Raw genomic sequence first — 15,738 nt, 5'->3', positions numbered from 1 at the left:
AAAGTTTGACATTTCAGAGCTTTGAGACATGATTTGGGGTGGGGGGGGGGGGGGGTGGGGGTGGGTGGGTGGGTGGGTGAAGTATGTTGAAAGAGTGAAAATGGAGGAGGTGAATAGTGACTTGACTTGAAAATGACCAACTGATGGGGTTTATAGAAACCACTTTTGCATAGTAAATTCCTGCGCAATAGGACTTAGCTGTAGATATTCTGATTTAGTCCCTGTGCGCTAAATAGTGCGCAAAAGGTACTTTTGTCGCTTTTTTTTTTTGGCCAATATTTTGATCCACAAACCCACTTTTTAGGTCAATTAAGTTGCGGACTCTAAATAAATGCACCACCAGGACAAGTTATTTTGTCTTTTTGGAGATAGAATTTTGAGCATTTGGCTCTCTCCATTACTGTTTCTTTACATTTGCTCAAGTGCGTACTTAGATATTTGACACTTGTCTATTTTAGATTTTAAAGGCTTAAATTAAATTAACTTGAGCAAATATATTAAGTACAGTTAACGTTTACTTTGGGAAATTACTCTCCAAAAAAATCTGAACTTCCAATTTAGGAATCCATTAATATCATTATATTCAATCATACTTTCTATCATTATACTCAATCACATTTTTTACATCCAGATATAATATTCATCTCAATAAATGAGATTATTTTGTAGGTAAAGAGTAGTTATATACTCATTTGCCTTTTAACCAAAAAATTATATTATCTCCTACAATTTTCTTTCTTGCAATCTATCTCTGTAATTTAAAATTACAGCATGGTTATTTCAGGGGCATTTACTAATTTTAGATATTTAATTGACCAAAAGTTATTTTGAATGTAAATAACAAATGATAGGTGGAAGCAGAATAATCAAAATCGTTTATATAGAGGAGAGGAAGAGAAGTTGATACGTTTAGCTAATATTGGGTGCATAGTTCAATCTCATTAAATAATATTATATTTTGAATATAAATGACATAAAATGAAAGAACTGATAATAAATAAATAAATGAATAAATAAATAAATAAAATAAAAGCTAACGGTTTCCAAAATTCGAGGGGTTAGAAATTTTCTTACCAAAGTTAGGAGTTCAATCCTAAAGAAAAAAAGAAGAAGAAGAGAAATGTGCTCTTTTTCTAGCCTAAATATTGTTATCGACCAAATAACATGATTGCAATAACAAAGAGAAATATTACAGTAACATTAGGATTCTCATAATTTCCTGTTTCTAATGTTATTTATATATAAAAAAGTTTTAAAATTTTAGCCTAAATATTTTAATATAATAAGATTTTTCACGGGAGAGAAGCGCTATAAAGCATTTTTGAATAATTAAGTTACGAAAGGGTAAAATTGGAATATTTTACTACTATTTAAGACGTGGAGTAAGCTAAATGTTATGAAGGCAACTGTGGAGGGAGTTTTTACGAAATGTACCCGTTCTCCTTTTTAGAAAGCGGAATACATTCAACCCCTTAAATTTATCAGTGTCTTTCATTCAAGATCAGACACTCGAACTATAATTTGTCCCAATGATCATAAAGTCTTTCTATTAGATACTTTTGACTCAAATTTCAAATAAGCTTCTGTGCAGATTTTCAAGCTTTCATTACGTAGATAAATTAACAATTTAAAGTATGTCATATTCATTAATTATAAGTACATATTAACCTCAATTAGAAGAAAGCTTGAGGTTGTACTATTTATTGAGGCATGTGTACTTCCCCGTCCCAATTTGTGTGACACTCTTTTTCCTTTAGTTAGTTCAAAAAAAAAAAAAATGAAGAAGAAGACTTATTTCTATGTTTAATAGTAACAATGTAATTTCAAACTTCTATCTTACCCTTAATGAGAGGATGTATCTAAGGCTTATTTTACACCACGAGCTTTAAAAGTCTTTCTTTTTATGTTAAACTATGTGTTCTATCAAACAACTTCTCATAAATTGGGACAATGGAAGTATAATTAAAAGAAGTGATATATTTTATATAGTTAACTTATCGATGTAGTTGGAAATTGAGAGCACACACAAAAAGCTTTTCCAAAATTTGAATCGGAAGCATCTAATAGAAACACTTTATCATAAGTTCAAGTGTTCAATTAAAATAGACTGTAATTTGAATTTCTTAGACAAAAAAAATATACATACAAATTTAAAAGGCATATAAAATTTCTTATGACAGCCCCTTAAACTTGCCACCAAATTCAATTTGGACACTTGAATTACTGCGTGTTCAATTCCAATTGAGCACTTGAACGTATAATAAAACGTTCCTATTAGACACTTTCGGTTCAAATTTTAGAAAAAACTTTTGTGCGCATTCTTAAATGCCTATTACGTAGATAAGTTAACCACTTAAAATATGTCACCTTCTTTAATTATAACCATTCGTCTCAATAAGTCGTAAAGCCTCAAACATTTTTTAATTGCGACCGATGTTTATAATAAAGGAGAGGACATATTTTATGTGGTTAACTTAACTACCTAATAGACGCTTGAGAACACTTACAAAAGTTGTTCAAATAGTGACTGTCAATGGGGTAAGCATCTTACAATATGATACAAGGCCTTTGACATATATCCTATTCTAGGAGCGGACATATATGCAGTTTAACGGTGCTCGAGCATCTATTAACCCCGACGTAAAATATATAGAACTATATAGAAACTGCTCAAAACATAAATATATTAATGTGATAGCACCCAGTGAACAAAAAGCCTATTGGGTGCTTTGGTCGGATAGGCAATTGAAGGGTGCATCTTTGCTCTAAGGCGAGAGTTCGATCCCAGGTGTGATGATTATTTTCCCCCTTTTTACCATTATAAAGTTCTGTTCTTCTTTTTTACCATCTTTCACTTTTAGTTTATAAATTCGTTTAACATTTATATAATTTTTTGTGAACATAGAAAGAGAAAAAAATCACTGCCCAATCACTTCACCTACTTTTCTTGAGAAATTTTGGCAATTTGGCTAAGAAATCCTTCAAGCAAATTCATTTTTTTTCCTTCAAAAAGTGAATTTTTTTATATTTTTTATATAATGATAATATTAACCATAATTTTCTCATTACTTTTTAAATTATCACGTTTAAATAATTGTGCACTTATACTACGTGATCTATAGTAACATTATATTAACAGAAGCGAGCATCCATGAGCCGACAATCCTGGATCCGACACTGTCCTATTCCTTTAACGGGAACTGTCATATAACCATACTGACATAAATGAGGAACCCACCAGTATATTGAAATGTCATCTAATAGCCGTTGTATTATTAAATAAAGACTATAAACTAAATACACCAAAGACAAGTATATATAGAAAGACTGAATGTGTATATCATCTTATACTGTTAGCGCGAAAATGATAAAAACACAGTAATTAATGTGGTTCGGATCGATGTGATCCTAGTCCACGGAGAACGACCGACACTTTTATTAATATCAGGGGAGAAAGTAAGTTACAAGATAGAATACTCTTAGGTTCTATGTTTTGTCCTACTTAATAAATCCTAGCTAGTATGTATTTGTCCTACTAGGTCTAATCCTTTCCTAGAAAGAATCTAAATCTCAATCACACTCGAAAACCAACAAAGAAAAAAGTTTCCTTTTTATTTCTTTCTGCTTTTGAGTAGGAATTGACTTGAATATCTTCTCAACTTCACAATCTCCACCTTGAGATGAATTTCGAGCTTCTATATGAACGTCATTCAGTCCAATGTCTCTAAGCCTATGTGAGCTAACTCAGTGTAGGAAACAAGAGACACTAACCAAAACCTTGTACATACTAGTAGCTCTACCTTGCCCTGCCGTTCTCTATCCTGACGTATCAGTTGATGCGAACTCCTGCCAAATTCATATAATGACTGAACTTGACAAGAGGAACCACCTTGGTCAACATATCCGCTGCGTTGTCCTTTGTGTCAACCTTCAAGACCTTAACTGTGCCTTTTTCAACAACATCACGAATAAAATGGAATCTGATATCACTATGTTTGGTGCGATCATGAAATCTCTGATTTTTTATCACGCGAATAGCACTCTAGTTATCATATTTTAGAATTGGTTCATGTTGAACCCCACTCAATTCTGACACCAAACCTTTCAACCATATAGCCTCCTTTACTGCTTTTGCTGTTGTAATATATTCAGCTTCTGTTGTGGACAAAGAAAAAAATAGACCGGAGAGTTGCCTTCTAACTTATGGCACTACCTGCAAGAATAAAGATATAGCACATTGTTGATCTCCTTTTATCAAGATCACCTGCAAAATTAGAATTCACATAACTAAGGACCGGGAAGCCTTCATTTCTCATCCTACAAAAAGTTAGACCAACATTCGAAGAACCTTTAAGATATCTCAATATCCACTTAATTGCTTCCCATTGTGTCTTACCTGGATTAGACATGAATCGTCTTACCACACTTACTACTTGAGCAATATCAGGTCGAGTGATAATAATAGCATACATAATGCTACCAATTGCACTAGAATAAGGAACTTTTGACATGCAGCCCCCTCTCCCTCCTTTGATTGCGGTGCCGTCAAAGAATAAAGTTTGAAATGTTGTGTTAACGGTAAAGTAACGGGTTTACATTTATCCATGCAAAACCTCTGAAGTACCTTCTGTGTTTCCACGCCCCTTTGAGACCCCGAAAAATGGACAAATTCCTTTTCTTAGGAACACATACAAGATTCGTCACTACAAAAAGGATAATGGTAACCCTACATTAACTACTTCATTTATGAATTTCATAGTAATAGAAATACATGTCCTACGAGACGGAATTTGGAACTTGCTATTCTCTTGCCTAGCGAGCAAAGATTTACCTCGTGGAAAGGATGATTCATTCGGATCGACATGAGAGTCCACAGTATACTTTTTCTGTGAAAGATGTACCTCACAAGGCTTCTTATTCATATGCATTTCATATTTGATTTTTAAGTCTCGAAGGAGATAAATGAAAAGGGGAAGAAGTTCCCATTTTAAACTAAAAGTTGCTCCGAAGGAAGTCCTTTGATGTTTTACAAAGATTATCATGCATTTGTACACTTATATATATGTATCACATGATTTTATGGGGAAGGGGAAGGGCTATGGCGTTATAGACGCAAACCACCTAATCTGCTGGTATACGATGATTATGATGTCCGAAGGGGCTGCCCGATAGGGCCATTATGCTATTATGCCCGAAGAGGCTGTGAGCAGGGCGAAGGTATGCATTATATATATACACATGATGTTTTAAAAGATCATATGCACATACATGATTATCAGTGTTGGTTACAGGTACAGATTGAGTCACATTTACTCTTTTATCATTCGAGTCGAGATATATATTGTTTCAGTTTTGCCTTACATACTCGATTCATCATTTGTACTGACGTCCCTTTGCCTGGGGGCACTGTGTTTCAGGCCACACAGATGGATAGAGGAACCTTGCTGGAGGATGTTCCCGGGTTATCAGTTGGACTGGTGAACTCTATTTCTATTCGGAGTGTTGTGAGTCAGAGTACTTATGTATGTCCTCAAGTCGGATGCATTACGGGTATGTTGGGGCCCCATCCCAACTTATGTTATGGTAACTTGGTCCTTGCCAGAGACTTTTGCAGACAGTGTCCTGTGGATAGTGCGTCGAGATGTTGACAGTTGTGTAAGGCGGCCGTTTAGGTCGATGTGTTCATATGCATTGATTTAAAGATTTTACTGTGACTAAAGGTTTTCTTTGACTTAAAGATAAGGGAGAAGTCCCTGACATGATGAAAGAGTTCTATTAAAAAGTTTTCATGTTGTAGTTGACGGAAGCGTCATTTCATAATTTAAAGGTTCGTAAAAAGTTGCGACTTATGAATAAAATGGTAGAATGGCACTTAGCCGAGTAAGGTCTTGGGTATCAGTCGCGACCCTCCGGTTTAGGTCATGACAGTTAGTAACAATGATTTTCTATTTAGAGATAACAGATGTAGGTTAGAATTTACTTAAAAGACTTGGAACAGGCTTACCTTGGTATATTTTAATGGTGGGAGGAGAGAACCTTCGTGCTAGGGCTTAGGAGTATGAAGAACAAAATAAAAGACTTGATGTGCCGTGTAATTTCGGCACATTTGATGCTTTTTGAGGGCGAGTTTTACTTGTTTTTCAAGCAAGTTTGGGTCTTTTGATGTGTTTTTTTTTTCATGTTACATGTATGTAGTGTGCTTATGGCGAAAGTCAGGGAATTTAGTGAAAAGAGCAGAAAAAGATGTTCAAAAAGTGGAAGTAACTGAAGATGGAATTTTATGGAGGAAAAAGACGGTCCGTAGATTATTTATGGTCTGCCAATGTTGGCATAAATCAGTTACAGAAACAACTACAGGGAAGAAAGAATTGACGGCAGAAAAGTACCGACCGTAGAATATTTACGGTCCATAAATTCCCACAGTAGATCAGCAACAGCAAGTCCAAGTTTGAAGACTCAATTCACGGTCAAGATCTAAGGACCGCAAGACATTTACAGTCCGGGAAGAATGGGCGTAGATTCTGCTAGCAAACATCAATTTCATGGACAAAGCAAGATATTTACCGACCGTAATATTTACAGTGTATAATGATCCTACGGAGGATCTTTCGTCAACTTATTTTTTATGACTTGGACCATTATAAATACTCGATGTAGGGTTTTTGTAGAAGATTATGCATCATATTTCAGTTCTACTAATTTAGCATTGAATACTTTATAGTTTTTGAAGGTTTTTGGAGAACAAGACAATTGCAATTATTTTATTTTAATTCCAATCAATCGTAAGCATTATGATTTCTATTATCTTATGTTGTTCTTTCTCCAATATGGGTAGCTAAATCAATTCCTAAGGTTGTGAACCCTAGGATGGGTATTATGTGATTGGGAATTAAAATTGATATATGCATAATGAATTGTTAGGGTTTACTTATTCTTTGTTCTAGATTGTTAGTTGATGGTTGCAAACATTAACTTAAGCCATAAACCTTGTTTTATTTGGGAAGACAAATTAGGGTTTGGTAAGATCAAGTAACAAGAACTCGGGCGTTAACCCTCGTTTAATAGATTCACTTAGATATAAGAGAAATTTACTTGACACATATTAACCGTTCTTCATATTAACTCTTTTATATTTGAGAAAATCATAAAGAGAAATAGTCCTTATCTATTGGGAAATAATAAGGATTCAATCAGAGGTTAAGTGCATTCTTACAATGATCCATTAGAAGTATATCAAGATCAATAACCATCGCATATATTTTATCTGAAGGGGGACATAACCTTGGTTTCTTTTACCCATTTATTACAACCAAAAGCAATTAGTTAGTAAACAACCACTCTTCTACAAACTCAACGGAATACGAAACTAGACAATGAAGAAAGTACTCTACGGCTTTAGTAAACTTTTCACACCATATTCCCTGTGGGATTTTACCCCAACCTTGTTGGGTTATTATATTTGACATAGTCGGCTTTACATCGCTTAATAGGTGTAATTTGAGCGTATCAAATTTTGGCGCCGTTGTTAGGGAATAGGGTTTTGAAATTACTAAAGAGTTCGTGTTTTACTTAAAGTCTTTTTCTATTCCATCACACCTTGTTTGTTGTTTACTGTGAACCAGCTAATGAACAACAGAGGAGGACGTGAAACAGGAGGTAATAGGAATGTGTAAGTGCAAGACCCACCAGTGGAAGTGGAGGTTGAGAATGTCTTTGCGGATATGTTAGACGAGCTGGAATATGCATCTGCTATTGTTTCCCCTAGGGTGAATAATGCAAACTGCAAGATTGACTCCTCTATCTACTAACTACTTAAACATGAGGGATATTTTCGAAACTCTACTGGTGATGACCCGTACCAATATTTGAAGAGTTTCGTGGGTGTGTGCGCTCAATATATGCAAAATGCTGTTCCAGATGATGCTATTCGTCTAAGAGTTTTCAAATACTCTTTAGTCGGTGAAGTAAGAGTTTGGTTTGAGAAGCTGACCCATAACACTATTCACACGTGGGGAGAGCTGGTTGCTGTTTTTCTCAAGAAGTGGTTTCCGCCTAGCAAGAAAGCTGAAAATTCTTGACAAGCTATACGATTTCAAACAGCTTCCGGGGAAACAACTATTTGAAGCTTAGAAGAGATTCAAGGAATATTTGCAAAAGTCTCTGAATCGTGGTTTTCCAGAACATATATTGATAGAGAGGGCTAGATCCATTGACACAAGTGGTGGTAAACAATGTGGCTGGTGGGTGTTTTATGGATAAGACATATGCCTGAATCACTCAGTTGCTTGATAAGCTTACTACTCACAATCAAGCATGACATTTGGGAGGTAAAGACAGTGTAGCCTATGAAGCTCCAATGATCCATAACATTGTGAAGAAGAATCAAGAGACTCAACAGACTCTAGCTCAAATATCAACCAATATTTCTTTGCTGACCAAGAGACTTGATGAAAAGGAAGCAAAGAAAGTTAATGTTGTTGAAGAAGTTCTAGGAATGCCCAAGGGAATGTACCAAGTTCAAGAGAGTCCATATAAAGAGGCTCTGCGATATTAGGATGCTAACTTTTGTTAATAACTCTCAAGGGGGTTACCAAAGGCAGAACTGCCAAGAAGCCTATCAGAATCAGAATCAAAATCAACAGAGACCTCAGCAGAGACAAGGTAATTGCAACAACTATGGTGGCTCAAACCAGGGTAGCTACAACAATAAGAATAAATTTGGAAATAAGAGTTCCAATCCCTATATTCCACCAAAAGGTCGGTCAAATAAGTAAGGTAGTTTTAAGTTGGAGAGCATGCTTGAGAAGGTGCTAGCTAACCAAGATAAATCAGATAGAATATTGAAGGGCCTGACTGAAACTGTGGGATCTCACACCGATTCCATTCAGAAGCTCGAGTCGCGGATGCGAGATATTTCCAGAGAACAACACCCTCCACAGAAGGGAGGATTTCTGGTGACACTATTCCAAATTCAAAGAGTTATGGAGGTAATTCTTATGAGATGTGTGCTGCTATTAGCACTTGGAGTGGGAAACTACTTCAAAGTGTTGCGAAGAAGGTGATTAATCTCGAGCCAGTTGCCGAAGAAGAAGAGGCACAATCTGATGTGCTGCCAATTATTGATGAGGTCCAGACAGAAGGCAGTAGTGATACTTGCAAAGCAACAGTTAAAGAGGCGCTTCGCCCTTTGACCTAACTATTTAAATCTACACCTCCCTTTCCACTGAGGTTGGTGAAGAATACTGAGGACGCTAAGTGTCAGAGGTTCTATGATCAGTTGAAGCAGCTACCGATGAACATTCCTTTTCTTGATGCCTTCCAAGAGATGTCGGGTTTTGCAAAATATTTGAAGGAGCTATTGACAAATAAGAGACTGATCAAGCATGGCACTATGTGTCTGACTCATCTTGTTAGTTCTATCATATCTACAACCAGTGTTCAGAAGAAAGAGGATCTAGGGGCCTTTACTATTCCATGTTCTGTTGGTCATCATGATTTCGCTCGTGCTTTATATGATAATGGGGCTAGCATTAACTTTATGCCACTTACTATTTATAAGCAGTCAAGTTTAGAATGCCTAGACCTACCACCATGCGACTACAGATGGCTGATAAATCTACAAAGAGGTCAGTTGGGGGTTGTTGATGATGTGCTTATTCGGGTTGGTGAATTTTTTCTATCGGCAAATTTTGTAATTCTTGATTGTGCTATTGATCGAGATATTCCTATTATTCTGGAGAGACCTTTCCTTGCCGAGGGAAGGGCTCTTATAGATTTAGAGAAGAACCAGATCAAGTTCCGTCTTAATTATAAAGAGGTGACTTTTCAGGCTTGCAAGGGAATGAAGCTATCGAGTACTTAAGAAAGCATTTCGGTTATTGAAGCCATTGATATGATAGATGAGGCTATTGAATTTAAATGGAAGAAGAATGTTTGCGTGACACTCTAGCAGCCATATTGGTGAACTTCGATGCTGATGATATGAAAGATTACGTGGAGATTATTAATTCTCTTGTTGGGTTGGGTTCCTACTCTTACAAACCAAAGAAGCTGAATCTTGATCTTGGGAACGAAAAGACTTCTCCACCGAAGCCATCTATTTTAGAGGCGCCTATATTGAGCTTAAGCCGCTTCCTTCACATCTGAGGTATGAATTTTTAGGTCTGGCAGTGATTGTGTCTGGATTGTTGAATGATGACAAGATGAAGAGGTTGTTGGAGATTTTGAGAGAGTATAGACGTGCGATTGGGTGGACCATTGCTGACATACGGAGCATTCCTTCTGGTAGTTGTGAGCACAAAATTCAGCTCGAGAAGGATAGCACACCAAGTTTTGAACATCAGAGGAGATTGAATCCACCCATGCGAGAGGTAGTCAAGAAAGAGATTATCAAGTGGTTAGATGCTCGAGTTGTTTATCCTATTACAGATAGTAAATGGGTGAGCCTAATTCAATGTGTTCCGAAGAAGAGAGGTATCTTAGTGGTGCCTAATGCTAAGAACGAGTTGATCCCAGCTAGAACTATAACTGGGTGACGTGTCTGTACGGATTATTAAAAGCTGAATTCTGCAACTTGTAAGGACCATTTCCCCATGCCTTTTCTTTATCAGATGCTTGATCGGCTGGCGGGAAGGTCATACTATTGCTTCCTAGATGGATATTCTGGCTATAACCAAATTAATATTGCTCTTGAAGACCAGGAGAAGACTACTTTCACTTGTCCTTATGGGACGTTTGCTTTCAGCAGGATGTCGTCTGGTCTTTGTAATGCACCGGATAGGTTTCAGCGGTATATGTTCTCTATTTTCTTGGATATGGTTGAGGAATTCTTGGAGGTCTTCATGGGTGATTTTTCAATTTTGGGTGATTCGTTTGATGAATGTCTTGACCACTTGGGTCGAGTGCTGAAGAGATGTGAGAAAACTAATAGTGCTTAATTGGGAGAAATGCCATTTTATAGTGAAGGAATCGATTGTCCTCCGTTAATAAATCTCTGAAAAGGGATTGAGGTTGATTAAGTTAAAATTGATGTCATTGCCAGGCATCCTCCACCCATCTCTGTGAAATGAGTCAGAAGTTTCTTGAGGCATGCGGGTTTCTATTAGCACTTTATTAAGTATTTCTCTAAGATTCCGAACCCCATGTGCAAGCTTCTTGAAAATGAGGCTAAGTTTGATTTTAATGAGAAATGCCTCAGGGCGTTTGATGAGTTGAAAGAGCGTCTGACTTCTGCTCCTATTATTGTTTCACCAGATTGGTCAATACCATTCGAGTTGATGTGTGATGCGAGTGGTTTTGCTATTGGTGCTGTGCTTGGTCAAAGGAATAATAAGATCATGCATTACTATGCCCACAAAATGCTCAATACAACACAAATGAATTATATTGTTACTGAGTAAGAGCTGCTTGATAAAGTTTTTGCATTTGAGAAATTCATGGCCTATTTGTTGGGGTCCAAGGTAGTTGTATACATTGATCATACAACATTGAGGTATCTGCTGGTGAAGAAAGATGCTAAACCACGATTGATTAGATGGGTCCTCTTGCTGTAAGAATTTGAGTTCGAGGTGAAAGATCGCAAAGGGTCTGAAAATCAGGCTGCAGATCATCTCTCACGGCTTAAAGAAGTACGGGAGATCGCAAGAGAAGCATGATATATACGTGATGCATTCCCAGATGAGAGAGTTCTAGCGGTGTCATCCGAGGTGGCACCATGATATGCAGATATCGCCAATTTTTTGGTGACGAGCTTTATTCCAGATGAAATCAAGACATATTAGAAGAAGAAGTTCTTGAGGGACTCTCGTCAGTACTATTGGGACTAGCCATACTTATTTTGAACTTGCGCTGGCACTATCATTCGACATTGTGTCCCGGAGTTGGAAGTGATGAATATTTTGAAGGCCTGCCATGACTCCCCTGTCGGGAGTCATCATAGTGGAAATTGGGCTGCAGCTAAAGTGCTCGAATGTGGGTATTACTGGCTGATGCTTTATCATGATGCGAACTTGATGGTGAAATCCTGTGATCAATTCCAATGTCAAGAGGCGATTGCTAAGAGGCATGAGATGTCGATGAATTTCATGATGGAAGTTGAACTCTTTGATGCATAAGGTATTGACTTCATAGGGCCCTTTGTGAGTTCTGGTGGCATGAAATACATTCTAGTGGCTGTTGATTATGTTTCAAAGTGGGTAAAAGCAGTGGCTTTACCCAATAATGACCGGAAGAGTGTCGTCCAATTTCTCAAAAGAATATGTTCATCTGATTCGGCACCCATAGGCTCTTATTAGTGATGGCGGGATGCACTTCTGTAACAAGGCATTTACGGGACTACTTGCAAAGTATGGTGTTGATCATCGGGTGGCCACTCCATATCACCCTCAAGCTAGTGGCAAGGTGGAAGTCTCCAATTAGGATATAAAGGTTATCTTGGCCAAGACGATCAATGTAAACAGAACCAGCTGAGCTCGAAAACTTGATGGTGCTTTTTAGGCATACAGAACATCATTTAAAATGCCCATTAGGACCTCCCTTTATAGGTTGTTTTTTGGTAAGGTGTACCATCTGCCAGTCGAACTTGAACACAAAGTCTTATGGGCAATAAAAAAGTTAAACATGGATGAGGAAGAAGCAACCAAGAGAAGGTTGTTTCAGATGAATGAGATGGATGGATTCAGGTACCATGCCTATGAAAGTGCGGCCTTGTACAAGGAGAAGATAAAATACTACTACGATGTCAAGATCCTAAAGCGGGGCTTTCAGAAGGGTGATTCTGTCTTTCTGTATAACTCAAGGCTGAAGCTCTTTCTGGGTAAGTTGAAATCCAGATGGTCTGGACCTAGGAAATGGTGAGTGTTTCACCTAATGGTTCAATGGAATTGAAGTTTAGAGATGGTACTCGATCATTTAGAGTGAATGGACAGAGGGTGAACCACTACCATTGGTACATTTATGGAGATAGGATCGTTGACAGACACAGGCTAAAGCATGGTTACACTCCTTATCCGGAGTAGAGTGGTAACACCGTCATGCCACGACGTTAAACCAAATGCTTCTTGGGAGGCAACCCATGTTTACATTATGCAAATTCTTTTTAGACTATTTTGATGTTTTGTTGTGTGTACACCAAGTTTGGAGAATGACAGAAGTGGAGAAAATTGCAGAACAATGCGAGTCAATCTACGCCAGAATCTATGGCCTGTAAAAATTTTACGGACTGTAGACGAAAGCGTAGATTGAAGTAGCAAAAGATGGATTTACTCTTCATGATCTACGCAAGAATCTATGGCCCGTAAAATTTTTACGATCCGTAGATGGAAGCATAGATTTTGGGAAAGAAAATGGGTCTCACTATTCTTGATTAACACCAGAATTTATAGACCGTCAAATTTATACGGTCCGTAAATTGAAGCGTAAACCAGGGATCGACTGATTCAATAATTGTTATAGTTTTACTAGTCTATTTATGATCCGTAAAATTTTTACAGACCATAAATTCTGGCATAAAATTGCCAAATGAAGAGGACAACACGACAGTCCCTTGTTGACTACCATTTCACGGGGCCGTCCACCTGCATAGCTCCCCCTGTCGAGTAGACGAGACCTAGTTTTATAGTAACGGTGGAGGTGACTACTACTGTCCTCGAGGAGGACCTGCTCACAGAGTCATTCATATCCTCCCAGCAGAACCATTGACTCGACAATTGATCCAGCACTTGCCCGTACTGATGGGGTGGCTACACCTCAGGATGAGCAGTGCGCCTAGAGCGCCTCACGTAATCCTAACCCTCCGTTTTCCTTATTCACATGCCTTGGGTAAAATGCATGATTTTTCAGTTGGGGGTGCGGTTACTTGATTTCACTGTAATGTATATATGTGTTTAGAAATTCTCTCGGCTTTTCTTTACCAGAGTTCTTTTCCTGAGGGATTTTATTTTTATTGAAACTGGCATGTTTAGGTTGTTGCTTAGATAGAATATAGTAAAAATGACTTATATGGTAGTGATATTTAACTTATGTCATGTGTTATATTTGGTTTAAATTTGTGGACCCCTTAAAATTTTGATGCATACTTAGAAACTGCTAGTGATTGACTTGATTGATTCATTTTATGACATCATGGATATTGGGGTATTGTGGTTGATGAATGATCTCTAGGAGGTTGTAATTGCAGTAGCAAAAGAGATCCTTATGCCATTGTCTGTGTGAGTTGTTAATTTGTGTTCATGTGCTATATTTTTGCAACCTAGAACTTGCCCAGTTTGTCATGTGAATTCTGAGGATAGTTTGGCTGTTGAGATGATCTTAGGCTTTTTTTGGGTAAATGACTCACTTTGCCTGATATGCCTTACCAGTTCATGTATATAATCCGTAGTATTCCCCTTTGAGCCTTTGACTTTTTCCTTGACTAGCCAATAACAAACCCATACCCTTGTTTGAAATGATTCCAGCTTGGTACCCGTTCCCCCCTTGGCAGTATAAGAGAAAAAGAGGCTAAAGGCCTAAGTTGGTGGTGAAACATCTGTGAAAAAGAGGCCTAACGCCTAAGTTGGGGGTGGCGTGAGTTACTTAGTTGAGGATTCGATGTGGTTGTCATATAGTTGCTATAAATACTTATGAAAAAAAAAAAAAAAAAATTAGAAAATTGTGGCACAAAAAGATAGTTAAGATACATTAGTTTCCAAACCGCATAAAAGTCGAAGAAGTAAAAAGAGGGAGAAAAGAAAGGCAAGTAACGTAAAGATGTAGTGTTCAAGGAGGGTGAGTCACTAATACCTAAATAACTATCCTATCCATCCCTAAGCCTACATTATAAGCCGAGACAAAGTCCTAGTGTGATCACAACTAAACCGTCTGAAGTTGAAGGCATTGAAAATAAGGGCAAGCATATGGTATTTGCATTTGTAGTGTATGAACTTCTTTGTGAGTGTGAGTGTTTTCCCTTCTCCTTTGTCTTTGTCCCTGTTCTTTGTATATATGTGTGTGGGACATTCTTTGGTCTGTGTGAGGGCATAAGGATTGAAAAATGTGAAATGCGAAACAACCATCCACGGCGGCATTGTCAGTTCATATATATTTCCGATAAAGAGATGTCATAGATTGAGGCTTCATTGTTAGTTATAGAATTCTTGAGTTATATATCGTATCTTTGATCATGAAAACGAGGTGGTTAACTGTGAGAAACATGCATGCCTGTAGTTCGGAGTCAAAGCCATTGTAGACATTGTTACTTTGTTGTATCTAAGTTTTAGTTGAGTCGTTTGTGTTGTTTTACTTGCTTGAGGACAAGCAAAGACTTTAAGTTGGGGGTGTTAATGTGCCACGTAATTTCGGCACATTTGATGCTTTCTTATGGTGAGTTTTATTATTTTTCAAGCACGTTTGGGTCTTTGATGTGTTTTTGTCATGTTGCAGGTATTTAGTATGCTTATGGTGAAAGTCAGGGAATTTAGTGAAAAGAGCAGAAAAAGATGTGCAAAAAGTGAAAGTAACTAAAGATGGATTTTACTGTCACGACCTAATTTAACCAAGTCACACGGGCACCTACATTTTTCACCTCGGTAGGCGAACCCTTATCCCAACAATCTCCAAAACTTGAAATAATAAATAAATAAACGAAAGAGATAAAGTCACGTAAGTCTGACGATAATAATAGATAGAATATGCGGAAATACATCAAAACCACCCCAGAAATCTGTCTAGTCATACAAGAGCAACTAACTAGAATCTACAAGT

The 15,738-nt window shown here is 37.4% G+C and overlaps 1 protein-coding gene across 1 annotated transcript; it reads left to right on the top strand.

The window, feature by feature from the left end:
- The first annotated feature begins 9,292 nt into the window (after positions 1-9,292).
- On the top strand, positions 9,293-9,862 carry LOC132032026 (uncharacterized). The gene has a single exon (XM_059421853.1). It carries the CDS (start codon positions 9,293-9,295, stop codon positions 9,860-9,862), a length of 570 nt encoding a protein of 189 aa, XP_059277836.1.
- Positions 9,863-15,738: the final 5,876 nt, after the last annotated feature.

Source organism: Lycium ferocissimum, chromosome 9, assembly GCF_029784015.1.
Source record: "Lycium ferocissimum isolate CSIRO_LF1 chromosome 9, AGI_CSIRO_Lferr_CH_V1, whole genome shotgun sequence".
Lineage (NCBI taxonomy): Eukaryota > Viridiplantae > Streptophyta > Magnoliopsida > Solanales > Solanaceae > Lycium > Lycium ferocissimum.
The sequence above is the reverse complement of the archived record's forward strand: the minus strand, read 5'-3'. Positions and strand labels throughout refer to the sequence as shown.